Source organism: Plecotus auritus (assembly GCF_963455305.1).
Source record: "Plecotus auritus genome assembly, chromosome: 9".
Classification (NCBI taxonomy): Eukaryota; Metazoa; Chordata; class Mammalia; order Chiroptera; family Vespertilionidae; genus Plecotus; species Plecotus auritus.
In genome coordinates this window covers 116988638-117000755 of record NC_137783.1, presented here as the reverse complement: position 1 = coordinate 117000755, position 12118 = coordinate 116988638, and the positions used below count along the sequence as shown (strand labels likewise).

Genomic DNA, 12118 nt, shown 5'->3' with positions numbered 1-12118 from the left:
AATCAGGGTACTAAGTTTTAAACGTTGGGCCAGACGTAAAGATATAAAGGTATTATATATAGAGGTCTGGTTTTCTGCAACATGTGTTTTTTACACATCCTGTTGGCTCTTTTGTAGCCTATTTTGAGACAAGAGCAGGACAAAAGTAGTGCCTCCAAGTGGTGCACTGCCTTCTATGCATTATGATGAGAATGTGCCAGATTAGGAGCCAGAGGATCTGACTTTGCCACTTGGTGACTGGACAAAGCAGCTAACCTCTCTGAATTTCAGTTCCCTCTATGATACCTTCTTTGGTTATCTCATAAGTTAATAAATAATTAGATGCGATAATATGCATACAAGTATTAAATCTGAAACCTAGTGGGTACTTAAAAATGTTATGAAATGATTGATCAAAGTGTTATAAAAATAACTGTTTCCTGTAGAAATGTATGATTTGAGATTAGAAGGGTAGTCAGCTATTTGGATAGTCAGATCTTAGAAATGACCAGTTTCTTTGTTCTAGGAATACTTGTTGATTCAGAACGGAGGAAGTCCGATGCCAGCTCAGTCATGTCTCCCTTGAGAATCTCCCTCATTCAGGATATGAGGTCAGTGTGGGCTCAGACATAATAAGCCACTGAAATCCTGTTTCTATTTGCTGCTTAGGTGTCCACGTTATTTAGCAGTGTCTCAGTGGCCCATGCTTCCACAGCATCTCAGTTAACCAGGAAGCCCTTCTCATTGGTCTTGTGCTTTATGATGTGTTTATAGAGCAGTTGGGTTTCCTGACATTTTTGGAGAATTATATCAGAGTATCTCAACGCCTAAGGGCTCTGGGGTTAACCTGACTTTTTTTGAGAGTTGTACTGTCACCCCTAAGCCCCATCCTTTGCCAGGTGAGCCTATCTGGCAAAGCTACATGGGAGCCCAGGATTCAGAGAATAAGAGAGATGTACTCTCCCAGGGGTGGATAGAGCTGTCTCACTAGGTCTCCCTTGGCTTTACAGGGGAGGTATTGGTAGTGAGTTCATCTTCCACCCACCCTCACTTTCTTTTTCCCGTTTCCCCTTCAGGCACATCCAGAACATTGGGGAAATCAAGACTGACGTGGGAAAGGCCAGAGCATGGGTGCGACTCTCCATGGAAAAAAAGTTACTTTCTAGACACCTGAAGCAGCTTCTCTCAGATCATGAGCTCACCAAGTAAGGCCATTCCACCTGGAGTAGAACAGGTTCTCAGGAATGCTGGGGGGATTGGAAATGCGTGTGGAAAGGGGGAGTAGTCAGTATGTCATCACTGCTGTATTCAGCTAAACTCAAATTGTGTATGAAGGTTTTGAAGCATTTCCACTTCTATTGCAGAAGAATAATTCTGAATTTGTTCTCCCTACCTTCCCAACCGGCATGCCCAAAATGGCTTTCTCAAAGAGTAGTGAGAAGGATGGGGTCCTCATTGGCTACCTTAGAGTTTGGAGGCTCCTCCTCTCCTCTCTGCACTCTGGTGACTTGTATATCACAGGCATTTTTTCAGTCTCTTTCCTGAAGGATTGGAGAATTACAAGAAAACTTCTAAAATATATATACCCTTATCTCTTTTGTTCTCTCCTGGGCCCAGGGCAAGCCCACAGTAACCAAGTCCTTGCTCTTCCTCTCTGGACCTTTACTTCTAGGGCAAGTTGCAGGAACCTATTATTTGTAGGGCAGATTTGTAGACATATTTGGCTTAAATATATATAAATGTATTTTATATTTAAATATATTTTTATTGATTTCAGAGAGGAAGGGAGAGAGAGAGAGAAACATCAGTGATGAGAGAGAATCATTGATTGGCTGCCTCCTGCACACCCCACACTGGGGATTGAACCTGAAACCCAGGTATATGCCCCAACTGGGAATTGAACTGTGACTGTGACCTTCTGGTTCATAAGTCGACGCTCAACCACAGCCATGCTGGCAGGGCCCTTTGCCTTAAATATTTAGGGCCTTCCTTCATTTGACTCGAGCCTAACTTTTCAGGCTCATTGCTAACTGATCACTTTTCTGATCCCTCAACCCTCATCAAACTGGTTTTCACATTCTGTCATCCTCTTCCTACGTGCCTGTTTACATTTGTGCCATCCTTCAGGCCACTCTTGTTCTAGGAACATTGAAGCTTATGGCTCTTTAAATTTCCAGAGAGCCTTGCATTTGGCAACTCATTATGGGCAGTCTTATACTGTGGTCTTTACCTGATTAATTCATCTAGACTGTATTTGAGGGTAGGTGCTTCCCTCTCCAGCACCTGAACATAGTAGGCCTTGTTTGGTGAAGTATCTGTTGAAAGTACCTTATAAACCTGACTAGGTAGAACCTGACAGGTATACTGAATCCCATACCTCTTTGGCCATGATGATTGCAGTCTTGGCAACCAGGATCGTTACATTCTTTTGTGGGGTTTTTTTGTGTGTGTGCATTTCTCTGTGCTGAGGGCCTGTACGTTTGGCTCTCTGTGTCCCCTCTCCTTGGAGAAGGTATCATTGATGAGTAGTTGCAGAAGGCCTGCAATGTCAGGCAAAGAAGTTGGTCTTTGATGAGTAAGCATTGGGGATGCGGGGTGGAGATGGGAGAAAGAAAGGGGGTAGGACATGGTCTGCATAGCTCTCCCTGGTCTGTGACCTAGCTCATTCCCTTCATTGCCCTTTATTGTCTCTGAAGTGTCCCTGGCTTACATTCACATTCAGAGCAGTGTTCTGACCCGTGGATCTCAGGTCAGCTGGGATCTGAGACTTGGACTGGGAATGAGTATTGACCACAGACCTCCTGTCGTTGCTCCTCCAACACCACACACTGGGGTGAAGCCCTAGCAAGATGCCTGTGAGGGCTTGTGTCTTCCCTGAGAAAATTGCATTTGGGCCCTCAGTTAAAGGGATGAGGTCCCATGACCTCTGACACTTTACATTGTAGTAACATCCACCCTTGGACCCAGGGTAGAGTTTGGTTTTTGTTGTTCCTGCTGTATCTTAAGCCACTTTCCCTCTAGCCCTCAGTTAGAGTAACTGGCTTTGTTCCTTTTTCAGGTAGCTCTAAAGAACTTAAGGCTTGACATCTCATTCTTCCCCTAGCTGGCTCCTTCCAGAATTGAGTAATTCTAGCCCCTTTCCTCTCCTCTTGGCTGGGAGACTGATGTATTGCCTCCTCTCCAACAGAAAGTTGTACAAGCGCTATGCCTTCCTACGCTGTGATGACGAGAAGGAGCAGTTCCTCTATCACCTCCTCTCTTTCAATGCCGTCGATTACTTTTGCTTCACCAATGTCTTCACAACTATCTGTGAGTAGCCCTGTGCTCCCCACTAGCCTTCTTAGTTCCTATCTTCATGAGCCTGCCTGAGGCTAACTCACTGTCCCCTTTTTAAGAAAAAAGATGATCACTTGTACTATTGATTTGCCTTTTGCTTCTGTTGGGGGAGAGGTGCAGTGCCCTCCTTGGAGGTTGTTTTTCTCTGAAGCTTCTTATTCCTGCTCTGAACTGAGGAGCTCAGTCTTTTTGGCCATCGTGTTGTCACTGTTGTTCCAGGCACTGCCCTGGGAGTCTCAGGTGATGCAGATGGATTGGATTGGGTGCGGTGGGGAAGTTCACTGCCCTCCAGATACCTGTAAAGAAATTTCCCTTTGGTTTTGGGCTGAGAGAGTCATTCAGTATCACAGAAGGTTTTAGAATTGCCCACAGGGACAAGCAACTCTTCCACAAAGCCATGGAGGTTTGGGTCCAGACCCTAACTCATTGTGTTTCTTTGAGCAGAGTCTGCCCCTCCTGGGGGCCTCAGTCTTCCTATTTGCAGAGTGAGGAAGAGGGTTCAGTATAGTCTAAGGCAGGCCCCTGGAGCCTCATCTTTCTTTGGTGCCAGGATTTTGGGTGGGAGGTAGTCTCTGAATTTGCCCCATGACTAATTGTTTGGCCAGTGACTCAACAGCCTCAGTAGTGTGGTATGGACTCTTTTTTTTTTTTTTTTTACATACCTTTTTAAATTCAAATACCATTCTGATCGCTCATGGTCTAAGAACATTCAAATAATAGACCAAAAAGCAGATGTTGAAGATCGGTCTTCAAACATTAGAGCCAATGATGCCACACTTGCCTATGATCTCGCAGCATAAAATCACATCCACACCTCAGTGGCCACCAACCCACTCAGCAGAGCTTCCTTAACTGTGAGCTGTTTGAAGCTACCATTTTGGATACTAGTGACTATTTTTTTTCAGGCTTTCAGCAAGGGTTAGAGGAATCGGCTCAACCTCGGCACAGTGCCAAAATGTGGCCAAGTAAGGCTTTGAGTTCGTCACAGCAGCATTTACTAACGGGGCCTTGTCCGCGAGGTTGCGGACAAATTGGGCCATGGTTCTAGGATGGAAATTCTGTGGTCTCAAATGGTCAGCTGAATGTCACAGCGTGCACTTTTGTTTCTACGTGATATCCATCTTCCCTCCCAGAGAAGAGGGCTGTAGGCTTCAGTAGAAGCAGCACTGAACTAGAATTTAGGAGACCCGAAGGAAACTAATTCCCTCTCAGTGCCTCAGAAAAGGCAACGGAATACCTGCATGGCCTCTCTTGAGATTGTTACTAGAGTGCAAGAGATGATAGATGGAAGTGCTCTGAAAAGCAATTCAGTACAGTGTTGAGTTGGTGATGTTATTTAAGGAACAGGTTGACTTAGCTCTCAGACTGCATATGGGCTTGGATCTTTGATGTTTGGGGGTAACCCGAGGGGGAGTGAGATTGACGGGAGGGTTGGCTAATATTCTGAGCCAGCCAGAGACTAGCTCCTGGTGACTTGCTGCTCCGGGCTGTGCTGCGGCTGCAATCATACGAGCATGCCTGGAGCAGGCCCTTTCAGGTATGGGAGGGATTCCTGATCCTCCTCCATGCCTTTTTGGCTTCCCCTAAACAGTGATCCCCTACCACATCCTGATTGTACCGAGCAAGAAGCTGGGGGGCTCTATGTTCACCGCCAACCCATGGATTTGCATCTCGGGAGAATTGGGTGAGACACAGATTCTGCAGATTCCCAGGAACGTGTTAGAGATGACCTTTGAGGTACGTGTTGTCCGGGAACCACAACTCTAAGCTCTGTGGAAATCTGAGTTTGTAACAGCTGCTTTTCTGGAGCTTTCTGCAGGGGTTTTTGGAGGCCTTGCTCTATCCGGGGGTCCTCAAACTTTTTAAACGGGGCCAGTTCACTGTCCTTCAGACTGTTGGAAGGCCGGACTATAGTTTAAAAAACAAAACTATGAACAAATTTCTATGCACACTGCGGGCCCGGGACGAGTCGGCTGCTAAGCAGGACAGGCAGCGGCACCCGGCGGGCCGGATAAATGTCCTCGGCGGGCCGCATGTGGCCTGCGGGCCATAGATTGAGGATGCCTGCACAGTGATGCATCAGCACAGCTGACCTATCCTGAGATGATCGGAGCCAAGGGTTGACCCAAGGAGAGGGGAGCCTGCCCTGTCTAAATAGTATCTGGCTGGAAGGCACTTACCATCTGAACTTCCATACCTCCCTGTCCATAGTGTGCTGAGAATCCCCAAGAGTTCTTTCAGCTGCTGGGCCCAAATATTCACAGACACCTCTGGACCTCAGACTGCCATCCCACTCCCAGAGCTGCCTGCTCCCGGGCCCTGTTCTCTCTGTCGGTAGCAGCCATTGGCCCCTCTTGAGATGGTGGTGTACTGCTGGCTTTGGTGACAGGTGGAACCATGAGCTCTGTCCCTGCCAGATTGCAGGCAGCCAGTCAGATGTCAGCCTCCAAGGAGTGTCACTATTTTTTCCTACTTCCTTTTCCTACCTCATCTTCTCTATTTGGCTGTTCTCTCATAGTGCCAGAACCTGGGGAAGCTCACTACTGTGCAGATAGGCCATGACAACTCTGGGCTGTATGCCAAATGGCTGGTGGAGTATGTGATGGTTAGGAATGAGATCACAGGACATACCTACAAGTAAGTGTTCCCTCAGCTATGCTCTAAGATGCAAGGGTACCACCAGGGGCTGTGTTTGATGCTTGGGTATGTGGAGTTCCCAAGGAGGCTGTTCAGGCTGTGATAGGCTGGGGCAACTTCCTGTTTGGCTCTGCCTCATGCATCTGGAAAGAAATAGGAGGAGGGTTTACCAAGGGAAGATGTGTGACATTGCTGTGACAGGTTTCAGGCCACCCATTGCTCCCTGATTGTGCACATGGGATGGATGAGCAGGCCCGTGAGGGATCCTCAGGGATGGCTTTGTTGATGGCTCTTTCTGAGCAGTAAGGGGACGGGCATGGGAGGAGCTGGCAGCTCTGACAGGCCATTGCCTGACCTGTAGGTTCCCCTGTGGCCGATGGCTGGGGAAGGGCATGGACGACGGAAGCCTGGAGCGGGTCCTAGTGGGAGAGCTGCTCACATCCCAGCCCGAGGTGGACGAGAGGCCGTGTCGGACTCCGCCCCTGCAGCAGTCCCCCAGCGTCATCCGCAGGCTTGTTACCATCTCACCCAACAACAAGCCCAGTAAGTGGGAAGAGAGGCTGGGCCCTCATGCTACCCAGCCTGGGAAATGTGGGCAGATCTCTGGGAGCCCTGATATGTTAGCCCAAATCCCAGCCTATGAGCTGCCTCAGGAACCACCTCTATCATCTAACACTCTCCCTCGAGGCCTGGAAGGAGAGGGGAGAGCTTATGGAGGCTGGCCTGGGGCCTCCGTACTATTTGTGTATGATCCTATAGAGGTGAGGGCTCTACTGTCAGGCCTTCTCTTTCCTGGCTCTTGGGCTTCACAGCCAAGTCTTGGCCCTCTTTTGGTTGCCAAATGCTCCAGGGTAAAATGGAAAATAAACTTTACCAGCATCTCTTAGGGACAGAACTCGAAGGTATTGACTTTGCTTTTCCTCCCAAGATTTTAGGAAGAGCTAGCTCATCAAAGTTTGGTGGGTGAGAGCTGCTTTTCCCAAGGTCAGGCTGCCCTACCTCTCCCATGAGCCCTCACAATTTCCTCAGCTTCCTGCTCAGGCAGCTAAGCACTGTTAGCCTCTGAGATTGGTGAGGGGTGTCTGCTTGATTTTTATCAGAGCTGAACACTGGGCAGATCCAGGAGTCCATTGGGGAGGCAGTCAATGGCATCGTGAAGCACTTCCATAAGCCTGAGAAGGAGGTAAGCCTTCCTGTCCTCCAGCCCAGGTTCTTACATTGAGTAAGAGAGAATAATGTTCTTGGCCCATGTGCTTGGACAGCCTAGAGTGTAGAGTGTGTGCCTCAGCTTGAGACTGAGCAGATTTCTTCCTCTGGGGGCCTCTGCTTGGGTTACCCTGTTTTCCTTACACACTAATGGCCCAACAGAGTCCTGGGGCCTCTAGTGAACAGGGTGTATTCATATTTTCTTCAGGATTTGCCTGTCTCCCTGACTAATGGCCACATTGGCTTTGTTCCCCTGGTGGGAACCCACATTCATCATCTGTTCATTTATTCATTCACTCAATAGCTCTTCACTGAGAGCTGTTCTGAGCCAGGCACTGTGCCAGGTGCTGGGGGAACAGACAAGGTCCCTGCCTGTCTTTTGCTGCCCTCCTAGCTGTGGGTTGTGGATTTGGGGATGCAGTGGTGGGAGGGCAGCTTGAGGCCAGCCTGTCACTCTCCCGTTTCCTTACTAGAGAGGCAGTCTGACGCTGTTGCTTTGTGGAGAGTGTGGCCTTGTCTCGGCTCTGGAACAGGCTTTCCAGCATGGATTTAAATCACCCCGTCTCTTCAAAAATGTCTTCATTTGGGATTTCCTGGGTGAGTTGGACTAGGATGTGTGGGTGGGAAAGCATGTAGAGACATGGGGACTCACCAACATAATGTGGGTGCTAACCACTGGGATCTGAGGTACAGAAGCCAAATCAGGTAACTCTCAGATTAGATCTGTTGTTTGCCCTGCCTTTCCCCAAAAGTAATGACAGAAGTTCCCCCCATCTTCACCCTTCACCTCCTGAGAATTGGATGGAGAAGATTCTCTCTAAGCATCTGTTGTATAGTACAGATGCTTAGTCATGAGCCCTCACACTCTTTTCTTGAAGATCTAGAAGGCCAGCCCAAGCCCTGTGTTACACCCACTTAGAGAATTTTTATGCAAGGAGCTTCTCCTTCAGGAGTTTTTTTGAAATCTTCGACTAGAGAAAGTAGCATCTTTATATCAGGGGCAATGTAAATTTTAAAAATAAGGATAAGTAATATAGGTATCATTTTGAAAGGTGATGAGAGACATCAGAACACTCATGTTATTCTCATTAAGTTACTTACATCAACATTGAGAGGCCCATGGCTGGTGGCCTGCAGGACAGTGAGAGACAGGTCGGCTTTATCATCGGCAAGCTTTTCTCCTCTTCACAGAAAAAGCACAAACCTATTATGAGACTTTGGAGCAGAATGAAGTTGTTCCTGAGGAAAATTGGCATACAAGGGCCCGGAATTTCTGTCGATTTGTCACTGCAATCAACAATACTCCCCGGAACATTGGCAAGGATGGCAAGTTCCAGATGCTGGTGTGCTTGGGAGCCAGGTACTACAGCCTCACAGCCCAGAGTACATAGCAGCCATCCTTGGAGGTGGTGCTGGAGTCCTAGTGTGGTGCAGGGGTGGGGAGTGGCTGATGACCAGGCATTATTGGGTAGGTGAGGCCTTAGAGGACTTCCTAGAGTCCTTTAATTTCCTTTATGTACCATGCATATGGGTAGGGATCTGTGGGAGTGGGGGAGAGAGTGTGTGTAGCTGGGGAGGAAGAGCCACATTTAAAAAAAAAAAAAAATTATATATATATATATATATATATATATATATATATATATATATATTGATTTCAGAGAGGAAGGGAGAGGGAGAGAGAGATAGAAATATCAATGTGCGAGAGAATCATTGATCAGTTGGCTGCCTCTTGCACCCACCCCCCTATGGGGGATCAAGCCCACAACCCAGGCATGTGCCCTGACAGGGATCGAACTGTGACCTACTGGTTTATAAGTCAAAGCCCAACCAATGAGCCATACCAGCCAGGCCAAGAGCCACATGTTGATAGAAGGAATAAAACCAGCCCACTGGAGAAATTTAAAAAAGTATATATAGTCATTCCTTCAATAAACATATGAATGTGCCAGGCCTTGTGATGGTGGGAATAGAGATGGTGTGAATATAGCTGAATGAGACATGGCCCCTACCGTGTAGAAGTTTATTTACGCCAATTAAATACAGTACAAGGCAGAAGGTTGTGAGAGCCCAAAAAGGAGGTACACATTTATATTATATGGTATGCTGGAAATACAGAGGAGAAAGATCAGACAGAGAAGGCTTCAGGGAGGAGGCGCTAAGGACCTGGGACAGAGGATCCTTCCTATTAGGGTCGAGTTGTTTAACCAGGGGACTGAAATGATACTAATTTGATATCATGGATGGTGTGCATAAGATTGGGCAAGATCGTTAGGGGCTAGTCCAGTATGTCAGGTGAGAACATGAAGCCCTAATAAACCTAAGCCAATAGTTTGTTCAGGCACAAAAGGGAGGGAGTTCGTGTGGTGGTAAAAAACAGACTCTGGAACCAGATTCATTAGGTTCACATCCCACATTAGCCACTTACTAACCGTGTGATCTTGGAGAAGCTACTTAACCTCTATGCTCCTCAATTTCTTCTTCTATAAAGTGGGGATTATAATAGCACTAATGGCATTATATCATACTAGAGGGCCGATGCACAAAATTCATGCAAGAGTAGGCCTTCGCAGCCCCGGCTTCGTCCGGCAGGTTGTCCGAAGGTCGTCCAGATGGTCGTTCCACTGTTCGGACGTTCAGTCAATTTGCATATTATGCTTTTATTATTATAGATCAGAGGGTTGCAATGACGGTTAAATATCTTATAACAGTGCTTGGTACATGCTAAGCTCTATGTGGATGTTAGCTCTCGGTATTACTCCTGGTGGTGGTAGCTGTGGGGAGGAAGGATTGACTGGCTATTGGTTAGAGACTGGCTGTTGAGATGGATGAAGTGGTGCTGACTGGACTTGGTGTCTGGTTGGTGATGGGGTTATCTAGAGAGGAACAGGCCTGGTGGCAGATGTCAGGGTTGATTTGGGTCAGGTTGGGTTGGTGTCCTGGGGCAGGGCAGCCCTCAGTAGGAGCCTTTTATTGCTGTGTAAGGCCTCTTTCCCAATCCCTATTGGAGGAAAAAAGGGGCTGTGGGGAACTATCCACTTCTCCAGCTTCAGACTTTGTTCAAGGTTTCCCCTTGGCCTTGCACTAACCGTCTCTTTCTTTCCCTTCTGACCCACCTGGACTGATCCTGCCCTGCCAGAGATCACCTCCTACACCACTGGATTGCCCTGTTGGCCGACTGCCCCATCACCGCACACATGTATGAGGATGTGGCGCTGATCAAAGACCACACACTTGTCAATTCCTTGATCCGCGTGCTGCAGACATTGCAGGAGTTCAATATCACGCTAGAGACGTCCCTGGTCAAGGGCATCGACATCTGACCTCTCAGCACCAGCTAGCAACAGGACTGAGAAAGTCTCACCTTGCAGCTCTGACCCGTCTTCCCCAAGGACTTAAGTTGTGCAGGAGACGGAGAGGAGATGTACACTCACTGTAAAAAGAAAACTAGAGGATTTTTGGAATAAATAATCTATTTTAGAGTTTATTTGCTGATTTGCTTTTTACACACTTTCATGTGAAAGAGTGATAGGGAGAGGGAGACGAGGTTGGTGCCGCTTATTTTGAAGCTGGTGCCCTCCCTCGCTGTGGCCGCGTGCTGGGAGCCTGCGGCCTCCCTGGACTGAGGCTGGCACCGCGTGCAGGGCAGTTCTGCTTCCTTGCCCTGCTGCGTCTGTGAGGCCATTCCACATCGTTTTTAACTAATGTTTTCTATATTAACATTATTATGGATATTTGGCTTTCCTGGGCCACACACAGGTGTGCTGAGTGGAAGCCCGAAGCTCCAATCAAAGGGATTTTTAGTAGTGCCTCTTCAAGCACTGACAAGTCAGTCTGCATCTTTTCTTTTTTTGTCAGTATTATTTGGGAAGAAGACATGCTAAGATGTATCATTATGCAGAAAATCACGTTTCCTCTTGGCACGCAGTTGCGCAGAAGTAAACAAGCATGTTTTAACAGGTTTTCCTTTCCCCCCATATTATTTATTTAACCCTCCGTTGTGTGTTTTAAGTCTTTTTTCTTTTTTTAAGGAAAGAAAAAGCTTGTCACAGTCTAACTGGCTATATTATTGTTAAATTTATGTTGTTTTGCAACTTAGAAACCAGCTACAGTTTGGCCCACTTAATAAAACACCTGAAACAAAACTGCATGGTTCCTGATTTTTATGGGGGTTTATGAGCAGTGGGCAGTGGAGGGTGCAGTGTGGTCTGTCTGAGGACCGGGCTGCAGCATTGCTTCTCTCCCCGCTCCCCGCTGGCTAGCTGGCGCAGGGCTGTGGGCTGCCCAGGATGCCCCTGAGGGGTGGTGTCTCCTGGGTTCTTCCTGCTGCAGCACTTGGAGCTTTCACAGCTGTTAACTCACATGGTTATTTGAGAGGGATGCACACAGGGGTTATTTTTCTACTCTACAGAGGAGGAGGCTAGACAGAGGGGCAAAGACCTGGCCAAGGTTGCAAAAATCATCACCTGACTGAGATAGGATGGGCCATTTCTTGAAGGGTAGGGAAGACCAGGTGTGGGAACACAGGACACTTGAGATCCTGTCTGCCCTCAGGAAAAAAGCTCTTTCTTGAGACAGGGGCTTACTTTTCCTGGGATGGCAGGTGTAGCTTTATGAGAGTCGGGGGAACCAGCTCTTCAACCAAGCTGCTTTATGGAGGCATTGATCAGGGAGAACACCTCAAACCAATATCCTCTTATGTTTCCCTGATCTCAGCATGTACTGTTCCCTCTGCCCGAAATGCCTCCCCTCATGCCCACTTCCTGTTCATTGTTCAAGGTGTACTTTAGAAGTCACTCATCATAAAGACTTCCTTAATGCCTGCTGGGCACAGTTAATCATTCCCTCATTGTGCTCCTATAGTTTCTTAGATGTTGGCATTTCCTTCATTTTTCATTGCTGCTTTCATGTTGGGCCCACTTCCTAGCCTGAGCACCTAGAGGGCAGAGAGGGTCTCTTG

General features: G+C 47.6%; 1 protein-coding gene across 3 annotated transcripts in view; it reads left to right on the top strand.

Moving 5' to 3' along the window:
* The window catches only part of DENND5A (DENN domain containing 5A), an 83769-nt gene extending 72466 nt beyond the window's left edge, over positions 1-11303 (top strand). For 2 of the 3 annotated variants that reach the window (XM_080687133.1, XM_080687132.1), the window contains 10 exons: positions 506-590; positions 1056-1184; positions 3167-3288; positions 4907-5052; positions 5834-5952; positions 6314-6495; positions 7053-7135; positions 7632-7755; positions 8350-8518; positions 10298-11303. In XM_080687133.1, the coding sequence (XP_080543259.1) occupies positions 506-590; positions 1056-1184; positions 3167-3288; positions 4907-5052; positions 5834-5952; positions 6314-6495; positions 7053-7135; positions 7632-7755; positions 8350-8518; positions 10298-10481 (1343 nt within the window). In that variant the 3' untranslated portion in view covers positions 10482-11303. The remainder of the gene's footprint in view (positions 1-505; positions 591-1055; positions 1185-3166; positions 3289-4906; positions 5053-5833; positions 5953-6313; positions 6496-7052; positions 7136-7631; positions 7756-8349; positions 8519-10297) is intronic. The other variant, XM_080687134.1, reaches the window with a different exon arrangement.
* Positions 11304-12118: the final 815 nt, after the last annotated feature.